General features: G+C 42.1%; 1 protein-coding gene across 1 annotated transcript in view; it reads right to left on the reverse strand.

Moving 5' to 3' along the window:
• LOC115371016 (NACHT, LRR and PYD domains-containing protein 12-like) overlaps positions 1 to 26,475 on the reverse strand; it is a 60,511-nt gene extending 34,036 nt beyond the window's left edge. The window contains exons 1-4 of the mRNA XM_030068131.1: positions 26,408 to 26,475; positions 26,011 to 26,124; positions 24,114 to 24,193; positions 22,178 to 24,050 (exon numbers count right to left, since the gene is read on the reverse strand). Of these exons, the coding sequence (XP_029923991.1) occupies positions 22,178 to 24,050; positions 24,114 to 24,193; positions 26,011 to 26,124; positions 26,408 to 26,475 (2,135 nt within the window). The remainder of the gene's footprint in view (positions 1 to 22,177; positions 24,051 to 24,113; positions 24,194 to 26,010; positions 26,125 to 26,407) is intronic.
• Positions 26,476 to 27,465: the final 990 nt, after the last annotated feature.

Raw genomic sequence — 27,465 nt, forward strand, 5'->3', positions numbered from 1 at the left:
AGTGACACCAGCAGCAACGTCGCTGAACTCCCACCCCCACCTACAACCTGGAGCAAGCGTCATCATCGTACACGATGGACAGCTAAGAGTGTGTGTGTGTGTGTGTGTCTGTGTGTGTGTGTCTGTGTGTGTGTGTATGTGTGCTTGCTCATACTGTCTCAGTACTCACATCCTCTAAGGCTGCTGGCTGGAATCCAGTCTTCTACATGTTCCAGCCTGTAGGGATGAACACAAAACCATCATCCTCTTCATCATCATCATCATCACCTGCAGGTCAACTCAAGCACATGATCCCAACACACCTGTGGCTGATCTGATTGGCTGATCTCTCTCTGTCTTTCTGTCCAGTCCTGAGGCCACTGAGCACTTTGGACATTTCCCAGGAAATGCTGCCTGCACTGACTGTGTCCAGCACAAGAACCAAGCTGCTCAACCTGGACTGACTCCACCCCTCTACTGACCTGAGAGGACTGACTCCACCCCTCTACTGACCTGAGATGACTGACTCCACCCCTCTACTGACCTGAGAGTCTTCAGGCTGCAGTTTGGACTCTCCACCAGAGCAGACAGCAGCTCCACTCCTGAATCCTGCAGCAGCTGGTTCTCACTCAGGTCCAGGTCTGTCAGATGGGGGTTGGACTTCAGAGCCGAGGCCAGAGAAGCACAGCTGCTCCTTGTCAAACTGCACTCACTCAGTCTGAATGAAGAATAAAATATGGAGCTATAATTTCCAGTGTTTTGGATATTTATCAGTCATAGATTTTTCAAAATATTCAAAAAGTCAGGAAAAACCAATGAAATAATTATTATAACAATTGCATTAATAATAATACTGATAATACTAATTTATATTTATATTACACCTGTGAAAGTAAGTTACAAAGTGCTTTACAAAACCATCACAGTAAATGAAAGCGTCACTCCTCAGTGAACTGGCTCCTTGCGCTCTGAGAGCTTTTTCTACCTCAGTATCTAGTTATTATTATGGATTTGCCATGTTTTCTAGCAGCCTGCTCACACTGATACAGGTATTCATTTTGGACAAATGGAGCTGATGAGCCCTGATGTGTTTTATTTTCGCCCACACATCACAGAAGTGATCTGGAACCAACGGCTCACCAGCTCTTTTTGATAGAAGTCATGTGGCTCCTGACAGAAACCATGTTTTTGTTTCACTGACTACCGACCAGTTGCCCTCACATCAATGACTACCGACCAGTTGCCCTCACTTCAGTGACTACCGACCAGTTGCCCTCACTTCAATGACTACCGACCAGTTGCCCTCACATCTCATCTAATGAAGGTGCTGGAGAGGCTGGTCTTGGCCCACCTGAGGCCACAGGTGAAGGAGCGATTAGACCCTCTACAGTTTGCTTACCAGCCCCATTTGGGAGTTGATGACGCCGTCATCTACCTGCTGCAACGAGCTCATATGCATCTGGATGGTGGTGGCAGCACTGTGAGAATCACATTCTTTGATTTCTCCAGTGCTTTTAACACCACCCAGCCACTGCTGCTGGGTGAGAAGCTGCGGGTGATGGGTGTCAACACCTCCATTGTCTCCTGGATTACTGACTACCTGACAGGCAGGCCACAGTTTGTCCGTCTGGGCAGTGTTCTGTCTGACGCGGTGGTCAGTGATACAGGAGCTCCACAGGGGACTGTACTGTCCCCTTTCCTTTTCACCTTATACACCACAGACTTTCAGTACAACTCCGAGTCATGCCACCTGCAGAAATTTTCTGATGACTCGGCTGTTGTTGGGTGTATAAGTGAGGGAAGGGAAGGGGAGTACAGAGCAGTGGTGGATAACTTTGTGGAGTGGGCTGGACGCAATCACCTGAGGCTGAATGTCAGCAAGACCAGAGAGATGGTGATTGACTTCAGGAAGAAGAGGACGGCTTCACTGTCACTGTGCATTCTGGGAGAGGATGTGGAGGAGGTGGAGGACTACAAGTACCTGGGCGTCAACATCAACAACAGACTGGACTGGAAATCCAACACCGAAGCTGTGTACAAGAAGGGGATGAGCAGACTCTACTACCTGAGGAAGCTAAGATCCTTCAACGTGTGCAGCAAGATGTTGGAAATGTTCTATCAGTCTGTTGTGGCCAGCGTAATCTTCTTCGCCGTGGTTTGTTGGGGGAGCAGCATCGGAGCCAGTGACACCAACAGACTCAATAAACTGATCAGGAGGGCTGGCTCCGTGATCGGCTGCAAACTGGACACTTTGGAGGCTGTGGTGGAGAGGAGGACACTGAACAAACTGTTATCCATCATGGATAACCCTGACCACCCTCTCCACCACACACTGGACAGACAGCGGAGCTCCTTCTCCAACAGATTGTTACAGCTCCGCTGTCGAAGGGACAGATAGAGGAAATCATTCCTGCCACAAGCCATCACACTGTACAACAAATCACATCTGTCAGACAGAGACTTGCAACTGTCTGCTGTATAGTTCTGTTCTTAACACTCCACTACTCAGCACCTTAACTGTTTATTTATTATACATCATCCAGCACCTTAACTGTTTATTTATTATTTATTATCTATATATTACATCCTAGGTTAATATACATTCACACTGTTTTTCAGACTGGAGGGGAAGTGGTGATTCCTTAAGAGGCTGAATCAAGTCGGTTAGCTCCTGAATCCCATTACCGGGCGTCGGGTTCTGCCACTTGGTTCTTGGTTTCGTGGTTTCATGCTAACTCTCCTTATCTGTACAATCATGTATATACTTCAGTTCCATCTATATATTGTCATATTCATTACCACCTGTATATTTCACATCTCATATCTCTTTTTCTAAGGTTAGCCCTTATTGTATATTTTAGTTTTTAGTCTTTATAGTCTTTATTGTATATATTTAGCGTTTATTCTTTTTTTTAATTTAACTTTATTGTATGTTCTACTGTTGCTGCTGGAACACCAGAATTTCCCTGGTTGGGATCAATAAAGTATATCTATCTATCTATCTATATATCTATCTATCTATCTATCTATGTTTCAAACACACAAACACACTCAAATCTTAATTAAGGACGGACGAATGGACGGACGTCCTACAGACAGACAGACAGTCTCTCTCTCCGCTGTTGATTATACGGCTTCAGATAATACTCAATCTAGACAATACCCGCAGAAGAATATTAAAATTGTCTCTCCTCATTTTCTTTCCTCCAGTGAGTGCCAAATTATGCTTACTGAATTCTTAGATAAGCTCTCTCAAGTACAACATCAAAAAGAAATTGATAAATGGTTTGGTGAATTCTGTAAATATTTCTGTGAGGTTGCTGAAGTCCGTAGACATCCACATTCCATTTGGACAGGTGGATTCACTAGAAAACCTAAACCTTACTGGAATGGAGAGTTGAATGTACTGTGGAAGGAAATGAGGACAGCAGAGAAATCATTTTTAAAGTGTGATGGTGATGATATGAGGAGGCAACAGCTAAAGAACGAATTTAAGGTCAAACAACAGAATTCTGACAGAAAACTGAGAGCTTGTAAAAGAAAACATGAGAGGGGTCAGGCATTAAAAATAGAGCATCTGCAAACTAATAATCCTCAGTTGTTTTGGAATTTAATAAATAATTTGGACCCAAAAAGAGTTAAACCTATCCCTATGGAAGTGGTATTGGAAAAGGGATCTTCTGTTTTTGCTGTGGACAATGTTTTGAAAAAATGGGAAACAGACTTTGGTTCTTTATTTTCGGGAGGTTCCTGCTCTGCTGAGTGAGATAACTGTTGTCTTGCAAGGATAGTTGATCTTGAAAATGGTATACAGGCTAATATGCAGCAGGATGCTTATTTCTTTAATCAGTACCAAAATGCTAGTATTACTGAAGGGGAAGTTAAAAACGCAACTGACACATTTAAACTACTGGCATTGATAACCTGCCTTACGATCTACTGAACTTACCCTGCTTATTTCCAATTTTAGCTCATCTTTTTTCTATCTGTTTGGAGTATAGCTTGGTCCCTTCTGTTTGGTGTAAATCTATAGTAAAACCTAAGTCTCAAAATAATGATCCTAGAGTTCCTCTGAACTATAGGGGGATAAGTCTTCTCAGTTGTGTTTACAAACTGTATTCTAGTAAACTTAATAAACGACCGTATTGTTATTTGGAAACATCTGATCTTCTGGCAGACCAACAGAATGGTTTTGGTAAGAATAGAGCTTGTACTGACCACAGATATTCGCTAACTACTATAGTTCATGCTAGAATACAAGAAGGGAAGCATACTTTTTGTTGTTTCATTGATTGAGAAAGCATTTGACTGCATAAATCATGACTTCTCAGTTTCAAACTACTGAAATATGGTATAGATGGAAAATTTTATAATGCTTTAAAAGTTCTTTACCAGGCCCCAGTTTCATGTGTGCAGGTCAGTGATCACAGAACAGGGTGGTTTCCCTCCCTATTTGGTGTTCAACAGGGGGATGTGCTCTCTCCTACTCTGTTCACCATCTATAGAAATGATTTGGTATTGGAGATGAAGCAGCAGCTTGTGGCCTTAGACTGGCTGATTGTACGGTGGGCACTTTTCTATACGCAGATGATATAGTCCTTCTTGCAGACACTGAAACTGATCTCCAAAACTTGTTGGATATTGTGTGCTGCTGGTCTAGTAAATGGAGACTAAAGATAAATAAAGATAAAACTCAGATTATGCATTTCAGGAAAAACACACAAAGTTTAAGTTTCATTTTGGGCCAACACTTTTGTCATTTGCTGAGTATTACAAATATTTAGGACTTACTCTAGATGCCCATCTTACTTTTGAAAGAGGAATAAAAATCTTGTCTGACTGTGCAGGTAGGGCTCTGGGTGCTGTCCTAAAAAAGGTCAAATTATGTAGAGATCTTGCTTATAAAACCTCTACACAGCTATTTTAATCTTGTGTCTGTCCTATTGTAGACTACAGTGCAGGGGTTTGGGGTTACTGTAAGCAAACAAAATGTGATGCAGTTCAGAACAGAGCCATGCGTTTTTTTCTTGGTGTAGATAAAATGGCCCCAAACTTGCTGTATGTGGTGATATGCGATGTGCGGCACCAGGGTGACACGGTGCAACTGTGGAATAGATTAATCAACATGCCTGATAACAGACTTACTAAACAAACTTTCTTTTGGGATGTTTCAAATAACTGTTCTTGGACCAGAGTACTGGCCAAAATATTTGATGAGGCAGGTCTGTAATACATATACAGGAATAAATTATCCTGTAGAGTTAGTCAAATTAAATCAATATTACTTGAAAATTATAAACAGAAATGGTCCAATGAAATTCTGTATAAACCTAAACTGAGAACATACAGTCTAATAAAGTGTATTTACCAACCAGAGCACAGAGGTCTGTGCCCAGGTGAGATGTGGCATCCTGCCTCTGGCAGTTGAAACCAGACGTTTCCATTCAATACCAGAAGAGAATAGAAAATGTCATCTGTGTGATCTGAATGAGATTGAAAATGAAATGCACTTTTGTTTTATTGTCCATTTTATCATCTCAGATATAAGCTTATCCTGAAAATGTCTGCAGAATGTCCTGATTTGTTTAATATGTCTGATGAGTGCAGACTTAAAGAAGACAAAGTATTTCATTTAGCTCAGTTTGTGTTAAATACTTATGTTTGATGTGTTTGCCTGTGACATAAATTTAAGTTGTTGTTCTTACTGTACTGCCCAAGTTAACTGATGAGTGACAGTGAGTGACATATAGAGGAGTTCTCTTTTTTTTTTTGGGCACCTTTTTTTGGTGTATGACACATGAAATAAAAATTACCTTCCATTCCCTTACCTTACCTTACCTCTCTCTCCCCTGACAGATGAGACAGTTGTTAGTTACTTGTCAAACGTCACAAAGCACACATACATCCATGATACAGAACCTGACCAACCAGCCTCACAAAAACTAAAATAAACAGCAGCCCCGACTTTAAAAAAGCACAACATATACTTCACAGTAATATCAGCCTTATAGACATTTAGTGCTACTATATGATTCAAACAATATCCATTTATGTCATCATTAAAAAGTGCAGTCTGACCTGAGAGTCTTCAGTCTGCAGTTTGGACTCTCCAGTCCAGCAGACAGCAGCTTCACTCCTGAATCCTGCAGCTCGTTCTCACTCAGGTCCAGCTCTGTCAGATGGGGGTTGGACTTCAGAGCCGAGGCCAGAGAAGCACAGCTGCTCTCTGTCAACCTGCAGCTCCTCAATCTGAATAAAGAATAAAATATGTAGCTATAATTTCCAGTGTTTTGGATATTTATCAGACAGAGATTTTTCTAAATATTCAAAAAAGGAAAATACAATGAAATAATTATTATAACAATATAACAATATATAACAAGCAAAGTTCCAAAGTGCTTTACAAAACCATCAGAGTAAATGAAAAGATAAAGATAACACCTGGAATGAAAAGACATCAAAATATTAAAAACACAAATAAACAGACAATGAAAGCAAGAAATGATAAAAGGCCCAAAATAATTCAAATTCAGTGGTAAATACGGATGATGTGAAAACAGCCATAGGTACGTCCATAAATAACAAATGAATGGCTCAGTGAAAAGTCCTCAGATGCCTTCAGTCTACCATCTTCTCACAGTAAAACTGCAGAACAAGAGCTTCTGCATCACATGATACCAGCACCCAGTCTCCTGACCAATCAGGGCCAAAATTATGAGCATTTCAACAGATTGACCAGGTGATGGCAGTAGAGGTGAGCCCATCAATACATTGATATAATATGGATACTAGGCGGCACGGTGGTGCAGTGGTTAGCACTGTCGCCTCACAGAGAAGGTCCTGAGTTCAATTCCCACCCAATGTCCTTTCTGTGTGGAGTTTGCATGTTCTCCCCGTGTCTGCGTGGATTTCCTCCGGGCACTCCGGTTTCCTCCCACTGTCCAAAACTGCAGGTTAGGTGAATTGGAGAAGCTAAATTGCCCCTAGGTGTGACTGTGTGTGTGAATGTCAGTGTTTGTTTGTCTGCCCTGCGATGGATGGGCGACCTGTCCAGGGTGTTTCCTTGCCTTCGCCCTATGAGCGCTGGGATAGGCTCCAGCACCCCCCCCCCCCCCCCCCCCCGAGACCCTAGTGAGGATAAGCGGTTTAGAAGATGAATGAATGAATATGGATACTGTGGTATGAGATCAGATATCATTTGGGATATGGTAATATCTTATGGCATCAGTGTTGTCCTCTCCTGCTTTTAAAGGCTGCATTACAGTAAAGGGATGCAGTTTTCTCAACTTATTACACGCTCCTCCTTGCTTTTTGCCTGGATTATTGATTTATATTCTTTGTATTTATTAATGATTATTGTCTGCTCCTTCGTTGTCAAGTATGTGGCGCAGGTGGATTTTTCCATGTCTACAATTGGTCACATGCAGCAAACTCCGCCCGTTTTATGTGAACACGCGCAGATTCAGATTGGAAAAGCCTGGATTGAATTAGCAAGTTGATAGCTGGCTATATGGTACCGAAAATCCGGAGTGTGTATGTCTAGTTAAGTGAAGCCAGATAAGTAAGAGAAAGCCCGGCTATGTTAATCCAGCTTTATGGTACAGGCCTCAGAATGCACTGATATGCCCACATGGGATTTTGGTCCCTGATGATTCATCAAAGAAAATATTGGAATCCTTCATGAATCCATAGTTGGACCAAGACCTCGATGATGGTGTCCTCTATACGTTCTGTGGAATTAGCACAATAAATATCAGATTCCCACAGACGGAGGCCATTTGGACCCCTGCATGTCGAAATAATGTACAATATCATCACTGAAGTAAACAGTTTTTCACTTCAACACACAAGGATCGTGTGAAAATACAGTTTGACAACAATTTGAGAAGTAAGCCTGTAAAACTCCTGTTCAACTAACAGAATATTACATGTTCACACATCATTAAAAAGTGCAGTCTGACCTGAGAGTCTTCAGTCTGCACTTTAGACTCTCCAGTCCAGCAGACAGCAGCTCCACTCCTGAATCCCGCAACTTGTTCTCACTCAGGTCCAGTTCTGTCAGATGGGGGTTGGACTTCAGAGCCGAGGCCAGAGAAGCACTGCAGCTCTTTGACAACATGCAGCTCCTCAATCTGAATAAAGAATAAAATATGGAGCTATAATTTCCAGTGTTTTGGATATTTATCAGTCAGAGATTTTTCAAAATATTCAAAAAGGAAGGAAAAAACAGTGAAATAATTATTATAACAATTATATTAATAATACTGATAATATTAATTTGTATTTATGTTACACCTTTAAAGCAAAGTTCCAAAGTGTTTTACAAAACCATCATATTAAATGAAAAGATAAAGATAACACCTGAAATGAAAAGACATCAAAATATTTAAAACACAAATAAGCAGACAATGAAAGCAAGAAATGATAAAAGGTCCAAAATAATTCAAATTCAGTGCTAAATAGAGATGACGTGAAAACAGCCATAGGTACGTCCATAAATAACAAATGAATGGCTCAGTGAAAAGTCCTCAGATGCCTTCAGTCTACCATCTTCTCAGAGTAAAACTGGAGAACAAGAGCTTCTGCATCACATGACACCAGCACCCAGTCTCTTGACCAATCAGGGCCAAAGTTATGAGCATTTCAAAAGATTGACCAGGTGATGGCAGTAGAGGTGGGCCCATCAATATATTGATATAATATAGATACTGTGATATGAGATCAGATATCTTGTGGGATTTGGGATATGGTAATATCTTATGGCATCAGTGTTGTCCTCTCCTGCTTTTAAAGGCTGCATTACAGTAAAGGGATGCAGTTTTCTCAACTTATTAGACGTCCTCGCTGCTCTGTTATTGGCCTCAGCCTGCTCGCTCATCATATCCATATTACTAATGACTGTTCATCACTAATTTACACTTTCATGAAAGCACCAACAGTCATCCTAACAATATCCTCACAATATCGACATCACGGTATTCAGTCAAAAACATGATGACAGTCCACTGTGTTCATATGGCTCAGTCTTAGGGACTATAAACAGAAACTAGAAAATTCCCGCGTAGAAATTTTGAGAGTGCCTTGGGGGCCGTTGCCAGGGGGCTGTTACTGGGGGGTGCACGTCTAACCTCTGTCTGAATCACTAAAAAGTAATAATAGTGATGTGTAAACAAAGTCAATTACATTCAGCTATGGATCAAAAACTATCAAAGTTGACCAATACATTCATACATTCTTGAAAAGCCAAGACTTTTGTCAAAGAACGCTTTGATGTATAATTTGTATGAGTGCGCTCAAAACTGTGGGAGGAGCAGCAAACCGAAATTTTACAGAAGAGCAATGCAATGTGTGCATGTAGAGTGCAATTAGGTTGCTTGGCAACGTTGACAGAAATGCCGGTCAGAAAGCAGATTTTTTTGGCGAAGCACTTACTCCAGGCCAATTTGTGCCTAAACGGTAACCCCTATCAGAAAACCGAGCAGACCCTGAGCGTCACAAGGGGTTCCTGAAGCACTGTGTGTATTTTTGTGCACCTGCGGTCTAAAATGTGGACAGGAGAGCGATGTAAAAAACAGTGAAAAACAGAAACGGCTCTGTTCTTCTCCTGAAAAATAACACTGAAGCCTACAGGGGAAAACGAAGGGGCATGTTGTCTTTAGAGGCTCGCCATTCAAATTCTGTTTGTCTCACGGTAAAAGTAGATACATCGTGTGAGAGAGGACATAAATCTCTACCACTTTGGAAAAAGTGATGTGTGAACCTCAAACTATGTGCCCGTGAGGGTGATTTACGTTTTATTTTTTTGGATAATCCTCACCCTGGCTCCACACTCAGTCAGTTTGAGCCCCAATCTAGCTGCTTAACCACTTCCACATACACACACATTGAAAACTGAAAAAAGGCGGGAAAATGTGTCAAACTTTGAACTGTGATTTCATTAAAAAAAAACTAAAAACGGTAAGGTGTTTGAAAATACCCCTTACACCAAAAATAGTCCTGGTCAATGTTACCTTTTTAAAGTTTGATTCACATTTTTGCGTGACTGTATGGCCGAGATATGTGGCTTCAAAGTCCCCATTCATTTCCTATGGGATTTTTTGAAAACTTTTTATGTTCAATTTTATTTATTTATATAGCCCAGAATCACAAATTACAAATTCGTCTCAAAGGGCTTTACAGGAAATACAACATCCTCTGTCCTTAGACCCTCACATCGGATGAGGAACAACACCCTAAAAAACCCTTTAACAGGGAGAAAAATAGGAAGAAACCTCAGGGGAGCAACAGAGGAGGGATCCCTCCCCAGGACGGACAGACGTGCAATAGATGTTGTAGACACAGAAAACAAACAACAAAAGATATATATGTATAATGCAAAGGCACTAAGGTAAAAAAAAAAAAAAAAAAAAAAAAAAAAACAGTTGGCGGATGAGGGATGAGGATGCCAAGGGAAGCCGGATGTACTGGAGCAGCCAGGGACCTGAGCCACACAACCACCAACACCATGATGACCTGGGTCAATAAAAGACAGAACACGCACTCGGACAAACACAAATCAACCATTCACACACTCACACAGTGACAAAGGTGAAACATTAATTATCTGCAGAAGACAGATAGATAATTAGCTCCGAGAGAGCAATAATCTTGTCGGCAGGTGAGTGCTTGGCTTACTTCATTGAGACAGAAAACCAGCCCACTGTACCACTAACTGTCAACCATAAGTTAGGCTGAAGAGATTAGTTTTTAGTCTAGATTTAAAAGAATCAACAGATTCAGATTGCCTGACATTAGCAGGGAGGTTATTCCACAGCAGCGGGGCTCGATAGGAAAAAGTCCGGCCACCTGCTGACTTCTTCTTAACTCTAGGTAGGCAAAGCATGAGATCCAAAAGGTAAGATGGGGCAAACCCATTTAAGATCTTGTAGGTTAACAGAAGCACCTTAAAGTCAGATCTAATATGGATAGGAAGCCAATAAAGGGAGGCAAGAATTGGGGTAATGTGCTCAAATTTTCTTGTTCTAGTTAAGACCCTAGCTGCAGCATTTTGAACCATCTGGAGACTTTTGGTGCTGGCCCGTGGGAGACCTGAAAACAGAACATTGCAGTAATCGAGTCTGGCTGAAACAAATGCATGAATTAAGGTCTCTGCGTCAGCCATGGACAGGGAAGACTGAATTTGTGCTATTACGTAAGTGAAAATAGGCAGTCTTGGTTATACCCTTAATGTGCCTGTCAAAGATCAAAAGTAACACCGAGATTTTTGGCTGCCACACTTTGTGAAATCACACAGTTGTCGAGCAGTACTGACATGTTAACTGTTCAAAACAGTGTCTATGTCTGGGAGGGCCGACTACTAACATCTCAGTTTTATCTGAGTTTAACAGCAGGAAATTTAGTGACATCCAATTTTTTACCGCAGCCAGACAGACCTCTAATCTATTGATCTCTGTGGGATCATCAGCCTTTATGGGCAAATATACCTGAGTATCGTCAGCATAACAATGGAAATTTATACCATGGCTACGTATAATTTGTCCAAGTGGCGAAATGTACAGGGAGAAGAGAAGTGGACCCAGGACTGAGCCCTGAGGAACCCTGCATTTAACACTGGAGAATTTGGATCTAGTATTATTGTACATGACATACTGTGTTCTTTCAGATAAGTATGAGTCAAGCCATGCCCGAGCCTGGCCCGTGACACCAAAATTCTCTATCTAATAGAATGGAGTGATCAACAGTATCAAAGGCTGCACTGAGGTCCAGCAATAGAAGCACAGACGTAGAGTCAGCATCAATAGCCAATAGAAAATAATTAGCAACTCTAGTAACTGCTGTCTCAGTGGAGTGGCAGGCCCTGAAAGGTGATTGGAAAGGCTCATAGAGCTGATTTACTGCCAGATGGGTGGAGAGTTGTTGAAACACAACTCTCTCAAGCACTTTAGACATGAACGGGAGATTGGAAACTGGTGATAGTTTGATATGTTGCCATGGTAACTGCGATCACAACCAAAATTTGCAAGCTAGGAGATCTGACCAAGCCACACATTTCGTCCATTGACTGTGTCAAGGTATTCTCGACGGTGTGGGAGTATGGGCCTTGCGAAATGTACGCCATTCATTGTGGATGGGACATTTGCGCAGTGTTTTGGGATTTTTGTCGCCATGGTAACTCCTGAAATATACAGAAGACTCTACCTGCACTCTTTGAGACAAATCAAGAAGCTACTATAACAATTTCAGAGTTTTTAACAAACTGCATTTTGATAAAAGGCAGTTATTGGGAAACACAGATATTGATTAACTGATTTATTTGGGCATTAGATTAACATTTTATAATTTAATTATTTTTAAATATTTTCTTAAATGTCTCCACACACAAACATAAATGGCAAGATCTAAGATACTGACAAAATAGGTACAAACACAAACAGTACCAGGAAATAAAATAAAGTACAGAAATTAATACAAAAAGGCTGATTATCAAATCAAAATCACAACTTCTGTCAACTGCGTGGGGGGGCTGGGTGTGAAAAGCGAAGCCAACAGCAAGTGGAACGAAGGAGAGATGGGAAGGCAGCTAGCGCACGGCATAGCAGCATAAAAACGAAGACAATAATTACACAAATCCGTCTCTGATTAACGTTAGGGGGTTTAGTCACTTGGGGGAGTTTGGAAAGTCGCTAAGTTGTTATTGTATCAGCAAGTGGAACGAGGAAGAGATGGGCGGCCAGCACACAGCATATCAGCACAAAAACAAACACAACAAACGTTACATAAGTAAGTTTCTGACTAACGTTAGGTTATTAAGTCACTTGGGGGTAGTTTGGAAAGTCGCTATGTTGCCATTGTATCACTTATTTGTGAGCGCTTGTGTTTTTCGCGCTAGGCGATTCATACATTCCGCCACCGCCTAGCCGACAACGGATGTGTAGTGTTCAAGCAGAAACTATTCGCTGCAGTGATTGGTTAATTCCGTTGTCAGTATTTCATGACGTATGGCCCAGTACCCGCCTAACTCCCTCCGGACAATCCAAGCTAGCATCAACAACAGATTCCTAAAGGAGCTGCAGATTGAATATGTTGATGTCTGTTTTTTTCTCCCTTTCCTCATTCATTTGATCTAGGTCCATGAAAACGTCTAGGCGGTGCGCTTAAGAAATTATAAGGCAGGGAAAACCCTGTATATAGGGTGTGTGTGTGTAAGAGTGTGTAGAGTACCAGTCAGGTTAATGTTCAACATCAGAGTAGACTGAGTGACACACACGGTGGGTCTGGACATACCGTATTTCACCAATTAATCACTGGGCCACAAATAGCCGCCTGGTTCTTTTAAACGCCTGGGGTCTGCACCCATTTTGCGTATTAAATGCCCACCCGAATAACCGCCGGGGCGATTATTTGCATTATATTGTAGTGATGGGTCGGTCGCGAACAAACCGGCTCTAAGAGCCGGCTCTTTTGCCCCTTTTCCACCAGAAAAAACCTGGTGCTGGTTCGGAGCTGGTGCTAGAGCCGGTGCTTAACTGGTGCCAACGAAGAACCGGTTTGCTTTTCCACCGGTCAAGAGCAAAGTGGAGCCAATTCAGAGCCACGTCATGACGTCTTCGGAAAACGTGATGACGGGTGCGCGAGACGCTCGCTCAGAATCACAATAACCATCATGAATGAATGAATGAATGATACTTTATTAATCCTTTGCAGGAAATTACATTGTCACGGCAGCTTCATCACTTCAACACACATAAAACTGCACACTCATACAATACAGTGGCTGCAGCGTCTCTGTCTTTGTCCGCCCGTCCTGTCCTGAAGCCGGTGAAACTGATCAGTGAGTCGGGGATGATGTTCGTGAGCCGCGTCTCAGTCAAGCATATAATGCTGCTTTCCCTATACAGTTTCTGGCCCCGGGTGGAGCAGGATCTGGATTTATTAGCGATCCAAATACTGCTTGTGTCTTTACAAGCCTACATTTCAATACAGAGGCGAAAAACACAATTATTGCCGGCTACCTGTCGGATTCGTGATCGGAACGAATGACAGCTATGTTTAGTTATAAAACGGGTGCTTCTCATCCTTAAATGTAATTTGCTGAGCCGCGTTCCATGCCGTTGTAAAATCAGTATAATCCACGGCTTCTCAGGGATTATTGTTTATGTTTATAGCGTTCGCAGTTCCTGTTTTGTTTTGTAACCCCGCCCACCAATGACGCGGTGGGCCGCGTCATCGGTTCTTTCTCTGGCTCCTGTTTAGCCCCTGCTCGGAGTCGGTGCTTGCCTAGCACCAGTTTGGAACCAGTTTGGCACCAGTTTGGCCCCTGCTTGGGCCGTGGAAAACCAAAAAACTGGTGCTAAGTCAGGCACCGGCTCCAAACCAGCCCTGGTGGAAAAGGGGTATTTGTAGTGAACAGCAGGAGCCGGTTCCTGATTGGGAGCCGTTTTTTTTTTTTTTTCAGGAGCCGATTGGTTATTTTTTCTGCGGAAGTCACATGTGATTGGTCAAGATGTGGGGTACCGTCTCTGTGTCCAATTGTAGCCTATATGTCTGCACTGAGCGCGTCACTCCAGAGCGGCACTTTTACACACACACACACACACACACACACACACAAACAGGAGAACAGGAGGGAGGGAGACGAGAGAGAAAGAAAGCAAGGGGCCACAAGAAGAGACAACACAAACGCTCTGGAAAGGTGGAGTTAAGAAAATGAGTGACAGCCAGTAGCAGTTTTAGGCATGGGCGAAGCGGACGGCCGCCCGGGGCGGCATTTTTTTATGTCACGTGGGGGGCGGCACGAGCACAAAGAAAAAAAACAAAAAAACATCAGCACCGCGGAGCGGTTTTCTATTAGGGTCCACTCACATTCTTTTAACTAAAAGACGTTTTTGGTCCTTTTAATCAGACATGGGATGTTTATTTACCTTGACAGTTTCGGAGGTAACTTCCTCCTTCTTCAGAAAGGTCCAACTGACAGCCGGAGCGGCACCTGTCAGATCTGTCAGACCAGACCTGACCGGGTGGCCGCGCACCACGCGGTGCCGACCGGCGCCAGGTCTGCCGGATCTCCGCGCACACAGACTGCCGTACTGTCATTATAAACCAACCGGTAGTAGTAACATGGACGGGCGCAAGGCAGTAATTTTGCCCAGGGCGGCAACTTAGGCAGAACCGCCACTGGTGACTGCAGCAAAAGGAGTACAATCTGGACCCATTTCAAATTTAATGACAATAGAAAGGCAGAGTGTAGGGTCTGCAAGAAAAAAAAATCTTATCGAGCCATCTCCACAAACAACCTGCACAGGCACGTGAGAACTGTCCACCCATCAGTGCAATGGGAAGAAAAAACACAAGCAACTGAACCTGATATTAATGAAGGTGAAGTGTGTCTACTGCAACTGTTGCTGCTGCTGCTGCTGCAGTGTGTACAACAACTAAAATCAACTGTAAATAGTTAAAAGTTTATTTTGTATTTTATAAGTTATTTTTTGTAGCACTATATAGAGTGAATAAATAAAGGCATATTTATATAATAGACATATATAAATTTAAAAAAACATAACGCATGTTTTTTATACATTAGTAATTCATTTTGCACATAATTTTACATTATTGTTGGTAATAAATTAATTTAAGCAACAAAAAAATCTGAAGAGCCGTTTGGGAGCCGAAAGAGCCCGCGCTTTTTAGTGAGCCGAGCCAAAAGAGCTGGTTCTCTAAAAACAGCCGGAATTCCCATCACTATTATATTGAGGTAAACCCAAAATAAGGCTATTCACCTTATTTTTGCAGAAGTAAACAGTTAGCCGCACAATAACTGTGCCGCACTTCAATTTTCTGTCAAAATAAGAGAGCTAGCTAACGTTAGAAAAAATGGGTGTACCGTAATCTTTAATCGACCGACTAACTCTTATTTTGACAGAAAACGGAAGTGTCAGAGGGAACGACTCGCAGCGCGAGCGGTTTGCACTATGTTTGTATGTACAGATATGTTTAACTTATGCCTTACAGTACTTTTGTACTAAAAAATATGTTGGACAGTAACTGTCATCACAATAATGGCCTGGTGCAGGTCTGTGCAAAAATAAATAAAGGCCTGCAGCGAATAGCCGCCTGGTTCTTTTAAACGCCTGGGGTCCAAGATGATTTTGCGTATTAAACGCCCGGGCTATTAATTGGTGAAATATGGTAACTGTGACTACAAGCTTGACTGTGTCCGCCTGTTGCTTTTAAAATCATCATGTGATTTTTGTAGCATTGAATTATAGGTCATTAGTAGGCTCACTATCTTGTTTTAACAGACTATGTTGTTTTGACATATAGATAGCATGCTAACTACTGTGTGCGCGTGTGTCTGTATGTGTGTGTATATGTGTGGCCACAGCTATCATGGCAGAGAAAAGAAAATCGACGGACATCCGAACATTTTTTTGTCCACCAAAACACAAAGTAAGAACCCCATAGCGTATTATCTGAAAGAATAGTTGATTATAAAATGTTAACAAGAAACTAGACTTTATAAAGTTTCTGAAGAAACTTTGATGTGCTTGCCATCTTTGCGACCGCCTGGACATGCGCTAAATCACCAGCCCTATGCTGTTTGTAGGTTGTGTAGTGTTGTCTTTCTTGCCCAGGTGGGGAGTTGAACCCTGGTCTCCTGCATGGCAGGCAGAAAGACTAACCACTGTGCCACTGGGGCTTGTGTGGGCGGAGCCAGAAATGAGGCTCTATGAAGCACACAGCATGAGTGACAGTGGAGCTTGAGAAAAAAAGTCGCCTAAAAGCAAATGCTTTTTTCTCAATGACAGTAAGTCCGAGAGTAAAATATGAGGTATCATGAGAAAGGTAAGACTTTGGGCTTAAATTATTTTTCAACTCCTAAAAATGCCCACCCTAGAGCAAGTTGAAAAAGTGTGTGTTTCTGCTTCTCTCCCAAGATTTTGCATTCCAGATATAATGGGAGTCTATGGGGGAAAGAGCTGGCACTCCTGCCTCGTTAAGGGTCACAGTTTAAAAAGTTTAAGCTACTTTGCTTTTGTATTTACATTTTTCAAAGCAGAACTAGTTTTCCTACTATTTTATCCCAAATTTACGCATGTGGAGTGAAATTTGTGGCCAGGAGAGCAGGTTAAAGACAAAATTTTTAGACGATCATCACTCTAGCTGTGATGTCACTCACTTTAGCTCACACAATACACACACATTCAAAAGTCAGAGGTGGCTCAAAAATTACTCCAAACTTAAACTGTGTTTTATGCCAAACTAAAACATACATGAAAAATTGCCAAAGAATGAGGGAGCTGTGAGGCTTTGAAAATGCATGGGTGTCACTTGAATTACTTGAGGGAATGTGATCAGGATGGTAAAAGTTGGACATATCAACTCCATCCCATCATGCCTAATCTGTGAAAGATACCACAATGCACTGAAATGCCCACACTGGATTTTTGTCCCTGATGATTCATCGAAGAAAATATTGGAATCCTTCATGAATCCATAGTTGGACCAAGACCTCGATGATGGTGTCCTCTATACGTTCTGTGGAATTAGCACAATAAATATCAGATTCCCACAGACGGAGGCCATTTGGACCCCTGCATGTCGAAATAATGTACAATATCATCACTGAAGTAAACAGTTTTTCACTTCAACACACAAGGATTGTGTGAAAATACAGTTTGACAACAATTTGAGATGTAAGCCTGTAAAACTCCTGTTCAACTAACAGAATATTACATGTTCACACATCATTAAAAAGTGCAGTCTGACCTGAGAGTCTCCAGTCTGCAGTTTGGACTCTCCAGTCCAGCAGACAGCAGCTTCACTCCTGAATCCTGCAGCCTGTTCTCACTCACGTCCAGCTCTGTCAGATGGGGGTTGGACTTCAGAGCCGAGGCCAGAGAAGCACAGCTGCTCTCTGTCAACCTGCAGTGCCTCAATCTGAATAAAAAATAAAATATGTAGCTATAATTTCCAGTGTTTTGGATATTTATCAATCAGAGATTTTTCAAATATCCAAAAAGGAAGGAAAAACCAACAATTATATTAATAATAATACTGATAACACTAATTTATATTTATATTACACCGTTAAAGCAAAGTTCCAAAGTGCTTTACAAAACCATCAGAGTAAATGAAAAGATAAAGATTACACCCGAAATGAAAAGACATCAAAATATTAAAAACACAAATAAGCAAACAATGAAAGCAAGAAATGATAAAAGTCCAAAATAATTCAAATTCAGTGCTAAATACGGTAGACGTGAAAACAGCCATAGGTACGTCCATAAATAACAAATGAATGGCTCAGTGAAAAGTCCTCAGATGCCTTCAGTCTACCATCTTCTCAGAGTAAAACTGGAGAACAAGAGCTTCTGCATCACATGACACCAGCACCCAGTCTCTGGACCAATCAGGGCCAAAGTTAGGAGCATTTCAACAGATTGACCAGGTGATGGCAGTAGAGGTGGACCCATCAATATATTGATATAATATGGATACTGTGATATGAGATTAGATATCAGGTGGGATTTGGGATATGGTAATATCTTATGGCATCAGTGTTGTCCTCTCCTGCTTTTAAAGGCTGCATTACAGTAAAGGGATGCAGTTTTCTCAACTTATTAGACGTCCTCGCTGCTCTGTTATTGGCCTCAGCCTGCTCGCTCATCATATCCATATTACTAATGACTGTTCATCACTAATTTACACTTTCATGAAAGCACCAACAGTCATCCTCACAATATCCTCACAATATTGATATCATGGTATTCAGTCAAAAACATGGTGACAGTCGACTGTGTTCATATGGCTCAGTCTTAGGGACTAGAGACAGAAAATATCCTGAAATATACAAAATGTTCATTTGGCGTGGTCGTCTGTCAGCCCGCAGAGTTTAAACAAAGTTTTGCATGGGAAGTATGTGAGCTGTGAAAAAGTGTGTGAAGATGATCAAAATAATAATCAATGAAAAACAAGAGGTCCTAAAGGTTTAGTTGAGGTTCAGAACTGTTACAAGACAACAGTGACCATGAGGGAATGTGATCAGGATGGGAAAAGTTGGACATATCAACTCCATCCCATCATGCCTAATCTGTGAAAGATACCAGAATGCACTGATATGCCCACATGGGATTTTTGTCCCTGATGATTCATCAAAGAAAATATTGGAATCCTTTGTGAATCCATAGTTGGACCAAGACCTCCAGGATGGTGTCCTCTATATGTTTTGTGGAAATACCACAATAAATATCAGATTCCCACAGATGGAGGCCATTTCGACCCCTGCATGTCGAAATAATGTACAATATCATCACTGAAGTTCACAGTTTTCCACTCCAACACACAAGGATTGTGTGAAAATACAGTTTGACAATAATTTGAGATGTAAGCCTGTAAAACTCCTGTTCAGCTAACAGAATATCTCATGTTCACACATCATTAAAAAGTGCAGTCTGACCTGAGAGTCTCCAGTCTGCAGTTTGGACTCTCCAGTCCAGCAGACAGCAGCTTCACTCCTGAATCCTTCAGCCGCTGGTTCTCACTCAGGTCCAGCTCTGTCAGATGGGGGTTGGACTTCAGAGCCGAGGCCACGGTTTCCCAGTGAGTCTCTGAGAGTCCACAGCCAGAAAGTCTGTAAAACAGATTTAATGTCAAGTCTGTGATTTTCTTGTGTTTATATATCTTTATTCTTTAATGCAGACTAAGGGCCCTATCTTGTGCCACCCGCTATCCGCTGCCACTACCCGCTACCCGCAAATTGCGGATTTAGGAACTTCCGCTATCCCTAAACGGTATCTTGCGCCACCCGCTACCCGCTATCCGTTATGCCGACTGCATCATTTGCGCCTGGAGGTGCGTCCGTGGGCGTGTTTCATGTGCTATCCCTAAAGTTGCTATCTTGCGCACACCACCCGCTATCCGCTATCCCTAAAGTTTGGGCTGTTAGGAGAGTGCGCCCAGGCGGCTTCAATGCGCGCCCCAACAGAGCCTCACCACGCACACGGTCGGACTGATACCGGGACGCCGCCGGAATGGACTGAGTATATTACTCATATAGACTGTTTAGAGGAAAGACTGTTTTAATTGGACACTTACGCCAGCACCTTTTATTGTTTTATCATAAGCCAGCAGCTGTGCTATATTTTTATTTTTAATATTTTATTTGCCCAATCTACCTTGTCAATAAATTAGTTTACACATAGTTCCACCTCTGCCTCTTGTGTGTGTGTGGTGTGGCCCGATGATTTTACTCAATCAGTACAACCTTGTGACACGTCCACTTGGACACATGTGGCTCCACCTCCCGAATTAACTCGCCTATAATATAATATATAATATGTATATAGCCAACTTGCTTTAGCCTCAGTAGAAGCCCTGAGAAAATCTACCTCCCTCTCTCCATCGCGGGTTTAGGATTTAGGATTTAGGATAGCGCATCCTGCCCTTAAAGGCAATGGCACCTGGCACACTGATTGGTTTAACTGGCGTAATGCCCAAAACACGCCTATGCATAATATAGCGGGTAGCGGAGGTGTTTTGCGGATAGCGGGAGGTGCAAAAGATAGCAACTTTTACGGGGAACGCCTCTTCCTAAATCCTAAATCCGCAAATAGCGGGTTTAGGGAGTCTGGCGCAAGATAGGGCCCTAAATGTGCATATAAAATAACAACTATTCATACATAAAGAGAAAAACAAAAAGATACAAGATACAATACTGTGCATATTAAAAGACACGTAGACTGTTGTTCCAGTGTCGTCTCAGCTCTGAAGTGAAATGATAGCAGCTCTTTAGAGGGTTAACCAGAACCTCCACTATAAAGTTCTCAGACTTGTCCAGTCGACACATAAATCCATACATCAGTTGCCTCAATAGTGCCTCACAGGTAGACACACCTGAAGATACAAACAATTGACTGGCACTATGCCATCTCAAAGCATCATTGTATGCTACTTTCAGCCTCTGCATACTCCTTTTCTTGTAATTAAACCACAATTGAGCAGTGTACAGCAGCATGACATAAGATGTGAACAGGGAACATTTTACAGAATCTGAACACATAGAAAACCTCCTTAGCAGCATATTTGCCTGAGAGTAAATCTTACAACGCTGCCGATAAATATCTTATCCAGTCATTACATAAAACATGACCCAAGTATTTTATTTCTTCACATATGCCAAGAGGACTGCCAGATAAATAAAAGTTAGGGAAATTTATCTTCTTGCCCTGATTGCTTCTGACAATCATTATGTGGCTTTTCTTGCCATTATATTTTATATCATGATCTATGCCATACTGTGAACACACCCTCACCTGTTGCATCCCAGCACTATACAGGCTGAGAAGGACCAAATCGTCCGCGTACATAAGGTGATTGACAATAGATTCACCTACAGGACAGCCTGTATTAGTCGCATTTAGCTGGTTAGATAAGTCATCCATATATACATTAAATAAAAAAGGAGATAAAATTCCTGCTTGTCAAACTCTGTTACTAACATGAAAAGGAGCTAAAACAACATTGTCCCACTTAACATAAAAAGGTTGATGGGCGTACCAGAACACTAAAATCCTCACTAATGGTTTTGGGACTCCTCTAACCAGCAATTTTATGAATAGTTTTTCGTGATTAATTCTATCAAATGCCTTGGATGCATCAATAAAACTTAAAATTATAGATGAATTAAGACTTGTGTACTTGTGTATCTCCTTTAGAGCATAGATACAGAGATCAGTACCATGTTTTAGTTTGAAACCAAATTGATTGTCAGCAGTGAGCACAAACATTTGTAATTTCGCCAACAGAATTCTTTCAAATATTTTCGACACGATACAAACTGACCACTGACCACAGTGATAGTGTTATATTATAGTAATATTAAATTGTATTACAGGATACAATTTTTTTGTAAGGTGCTTCATGTATAATATCAGAAGAAACCAAGCAGTAGAAACCTGATGCTCAAGTTCAATTACATAGCAAAAACTCTGATTTTGAAGTATTGTAGGGGTGAGCTGCTGTGGGCATCACCATCATGTTGCCTCCAGTTGGACTGCCTGAGGTATATTTTTTCTCTCAGAATCAATCCTTTATTCTGAATATTTAGAGAACTACATATCTTTATTGTATTTCTGATGGTGTCAGGTATGGAAGCAGCCCTGCACTGTTTGTATAATGTTGATTTCACATCAGGACTAACCGAGCCTTCCTGCAGTTCCTCACAGCTGGGATCAGTCTCCGTCGTCCCTCCTCTGATGTGTTGTACGCCTTCAGGTCCAACTCATCCAGAACCTCCTCTGACATCTGCAGCATGTAGGCCAGAGCTAAGCAGTGGATCACAGGGAGTTTCTTCGCTGATCTGTTCTCTGACTTGAGGAACTCTTGGATATCCTGATGTACTGAGAGGTCGTTCATCTCCATCAGACAGTGGAAGATGTTGATGCTTCTGTCAGGTGAGACACTGAAGGTGTTCATCTCCTTCAGATTTTTTATGGCTCTCTGGATGTCTTTTTGCCTGCTCTTTGTCCGACCCAGCAGGCCTCCTAAGAGCCTCTGGTTGGACTTCAGTGAGAGGCCATGAAGGAAACGGACAAAGAGGTCCAGGTGACCATTTTCGCTCTGCAGAGCTTCAGACATGAATGTCTCCAGGAAGATATCCAACGATGGCTGTTTGTCATCACACTGTCCCCTCATGACTCTGCCCAGTACTTTTGTGTTCCTGTTGGTGTAGCAGTGGAAGATGTAGACTGCAGCGAGAAACTCCTGAATGCTCAGATGAACAAAGCAGTAGACTTTTCTCTGGAAGAGCACACACTCGGTTTTGAAGATCTCTGTGCACACTCCTGAGTACACCGAGGCCTCTCTGACATCAAGACCACACTCCTCCAGGTCTTCTTGGTAGAACATCAGGTTGCCTTTCTCCAGATGTTCAAACGCCAGCCTGCCCAGCTTCAGAAGAACTTCCCTGTCAGTCTCCATCAGCTCCTGCTGACTCCTGTCATGTCTCTCATCGTACTTGTGCTTCTTCCTCTGTGTCTGAACCAGCAGGAAGTGTGAGTACATCTCAGTCAGGCTCTTGGGCAGCTCTCCTCTCTGCTCTGTAGTCAACATGTGCTCCAGAACTGTAGCAGTGATCCAGCAGAAGACTGGGATGTGGCACATGATGTGGAGGCTCCTGGACGCCCTGATGTGTGAGATGATTCTGCTGCACAACTTCTCATCACTGGATCTCCTCCTGAAGTACTCCTCCTTCTGGGGGTCAGTGAACCCTCGCACTTCTGTTACCCTGTCGACACATGTAGGAGGGATCTGATTGGCTGCCGCAGGTCTGGAAGTTATCCAGAGGAGAGCCGAGGGAAGCAGATTCCCCTTGATGAGGTTTGTCAACAGCACATCTACTGATGATGTCTGTGTGACATCAGACACGACCTCATTGTTCTGGAAATCCAATAAAAACCTGCTTTCATCCAGGCCGTCAAAGATGAACACGACTTTACAGACGGCGAGCTTCTCTGCTGTGACCGTCTGTAATGTTGGATGGAAAACACGGAGCAGCTGGAGAAGACTGTAGCGCTCATCTCTGATCAAGTTCAGCTCCCGGAACGAAAGCAGAACCACAAGACTGACATGTTGGTTTTCCAAGCCCTCTGCCCAGTCCAGAGTGAACTTCTGCACTGAGAAGGTTTTTCCAATGCCAGCAACGCCCTGCGTCACAACTACTCTGATGTGTGTGTCTTGGCCAGGTAAGGGTTTAAAGATGTCCTGGCACTTGATTGGAGTGTCACTGAGGGTCTCCATCTTGGATGTTGTCTCCAGCTGCCACACCTCATGTTGGGTATTAACCCCTTCACTCCATCCCTGTGTGATGTAGAGCTCAGTGTAGATCCTGTTGAGGGGGGTTCCACTTCCTTCTGCAGCAGTTCCTTCTGTCACAAATTCACATCTCCTCCTCAGACTGATCTTATGCTCGTCTAAAACCTCCTGCAGACCGCCGTCCACTGGGTGGGTTTGACTGGGTGTCTGCAGTCCAGGTCTTGTTCTGGATCTTTCTCCACACTGGGGACAGGCAAGATCTCCTGATGGATCAGACTGGTCCCAGTATGAGGTGATGCACTGTCTGCAGAACCAGTGTCCACAGCTGGTGGAGACTGGATCCCTCAGGAGCTCCTGACACAAAGCACAGCAGGACAGCTGCTCCTTCACATCACCTCTACTCCTCTTCCTGTCCCTGTGGAGATGAAAACAGTTTGTTTATGTTTAGACAATATTACGTTTTAACTGAAATCTTAAAATCTAAATAAAAAAAATAATTTAAAAAGTACAAAACAAACAAACATGATGATGGGACACTTGACATTTAGCACAGGTTATTACAATTGTCATAAGCGGTCTCTTATATCACTTTCTGTGACTACATTTACATGGACTACAATATTCTAATATTAATGCAATTGAGATAGTATTTAGAAGAAGAAATGTCCATGTAAACAGCATGACATCCACTTTGACTTTTTGCAGCAGATTATGACAAATACAGCAATCCAAGAGCTTGACAGCTCATGTTTTTTTTAGTGATTTTTATGGTGAATCAGTAAAAGAAAAGTTGACCAACAACATAAGCAAAACATCTGAACAATTTCTGGATGAGGAGGAAACTCACTGCAACAAGCTTTCAACAAACAAAAGAGGACGACACCCCCTTGACTTAACCATGAGATTAGTCACCATTGTTACTACTCCGTTGAAGACCCCATAACAAATGTCTGAATCCCCCCACATCCAGGTGGGTTTTCATGCCGGGTTCCAGTGCTCCCGTCTGGTTCCAGGACCAGAAGTCAGGTATTACAACACTCAGGCTGGGACAACATGCTGATCTCCTGCAGAGCCGGCCCTACGGCTTTGGTAGCCCGAACTTCTTCCCAAACCAAACGCAGCCTAAAACCTGTGTGGGAATGTTTTGGATTCAAAGGAAATGAGAGAGAAGAGCCCAGTGACCTGGACGAGCCGCTGCGCCGCGTTTGTTTTGAAACTCTCCAAATTAAAAGAGGGCATAAAAGCAGCTTCAGTGCACAGCTAAAGCACAACCAGCCCACACAGTTTTCCCAGTTAAGAAAAAAAACAACAAGCCAAGACGCAAAGGGAAGTGTTGGAAGTGTTGACTTGCCAGGAATGTTAGTCTCTATGCCTCTCCATTTTAAGGTTTTTGGTTGTGTTTTTTTTGTTTTTTTTTAAATACAGCGCACTTTTTGTTATCAGGGCCAGTTGGTCAATTTTTTCGCATGAATAAGGTTTTTATTTATTTATTTTGGTATTTTTATGTGTTCTTTAATTTGGATATTTAAATTTCCTTGTTTACATTTTGGAATATTCTTGTTCAGTACATGTTTATTTCTCTTCAAAAGGGTGTTCTTGCATCATTATGCCTTTATCATCATAATATCAGTTTAAAGAATGGTCCGAAAATGTCAAAATTACAATAATAATAAAAATGGCACAATAATACGCCATTTTTTTTTTATCACTTATCACAATAATTTCTGACGCAATTAATCGCACAGCAAAACTTATTGTGACAGGCCTAAATCTCATGTCATCATATTCCATCAGGCAGGCTCACAGTCTAACAGCTGTCTTACTTTGTGTCTGAAGGTCCAGGTTCAGCACTGAATTTTAGAGGTATATCTTTAGACCGGTCACTCTTCATGGACAGACAGCTGGACACTGCAGACTCTGCTCTGTGGTAGGAACCTCTGGAAACACAAATGTTTGAAACATGTTATTAGTTCTTGTAAATCAGGGCTCCAGACTAACTTTTCCACTGGCAGCACTGGTGCTCCCAGCTTTCCCAGTCGCTCACAGCAGCTCATGATTTGGTCGCACCCTTTTTTTGTGAGGGGGGGTTCAGCTGAAAGAGCGGATGTGGCTCATGATCTGAAGCATCAGTTTTGGTGTCACGTCTACTTTCTCCATGCGCCACAAACAGATTTCACAAGAAAACAGTGAACACACACTGCACTCTTACAGCTGTCTTACTTTGTGTCTGAAGGTCCAGGTTCAGCACTGAAGTATGGAGGTTGATCTTTAGACCGGTCACTCTTCATGGACGGACAGCTGGACACTGCAGATTCTGCTCTGTGGTAGGAACCTCTGGAAACACAAATGTTTGAAACATGTTATTAGTTCTTGTAAATCAGGGCTCCAGACTAACTTTTCCACTGGCAGCACTGGTGCTCCCAGCTTTCCCAGTCGCTCACAGCAGCTCATGATTTGGTCGCACCCTTTTTTTGTGAGGGGGGGTTCAGCTGAAAGAGCGGATGTGGCTCATGATCTGAAGCATCAGTTTTGGTGTCACGTCTACTTTCTCCATGCGCCACAAACAGATTTCACAAGAAAACAGTGAACACACACTGCACTCTAACAGCTGTCTTACTTTGTGTCTGAAGGTCCAGGTTCAGCACTGAAGTATGGAGGTTGATCTTTAGACCGGTCACTCTTCATGGACAGACAGCTGGACACTCCACTGCCCTCCTCTTCCTCGACACAGTCACTCATCTTCTGATTTAAGTCAGTCTAAGAGGTGCAAACACACACACACACACACACACACACACACACACACCAGAGGGATGATATATAGGTTAATGTTCTAGTTTCCTAATGGACAACAGGCATTAACTGTATTCAATGGAGTCAGTCACATAAATAATGTGTGTTTCAACATATTTTTGTGGAAACATCAGTTATTTTATCGCTATTTTATATTAAGTGTATATTTATAATATTTTTGTTGTTTTTTCTACTTCAATTTCAAAAGGGTAATTGTGCAAGTGTATGTTTTATTTTTTAATTTTAATTTAATTTTTAATTTTGGTCATTCTTTACACTTATCTCATTTATTTTTTATTAACGTCTTGCTAATTATTTGTTGTATTTTTTTTTCGTTGATTTGCTCATTAGCTATTTTTTCCCCATGTGTCAGAAAGTAATAAAGTGCATTTACACAGGTGACAGAGGATTAATCACACACACACACACACACACACACACACACACACAGTTGTCCCTAGGGGTGTAACGGTTCACCTAACCCACAGTTTGGTTGAAACCGCGGTTTTCAAAAACTACTAAAGAAATGTTTTGAAAACTTCTAGAAAAAATGTCTGGATTTTATTAACAAAATGTTGCATTGCAATAAAGAACATGAACATTACTAGGCCTATAACACTTTTCTTACCACTCTTCTCTGATACAGCTGCCTGTAGTATTTCCGACAGATGTTCACTTGTGTGTTTTAATGAGCCAGTTGTCAGTGATATAATGTCCAACCGTCTGTAGTTAATGGAGTGAACTCTTCGCTGCTTCAGTCCTCTTGTAAGTTAGCCTTCCTGTCTTCATAAAGTTTAGGCAACACATTTTGGCTGAAATGTGGTCGACTGGGCACGTCATGTCGCTGTTCCAGGACACTTAGCGAATGTCTGAGTTAAGCAT

This window comes from Myripristis murdjan, chromosome 14, assembly GCF_902150065.1.
Source record: "Myripristis murdjan chromosome 14, fMyrMur1.1, whole genome shotgun sequence".
Taxonomy (NCBI): Eukaryota; Metazoa; Chordata; class Actinopteri; order Holocentriformes; family Holocentridae; genus Myripristis; species Myripristis murdjan.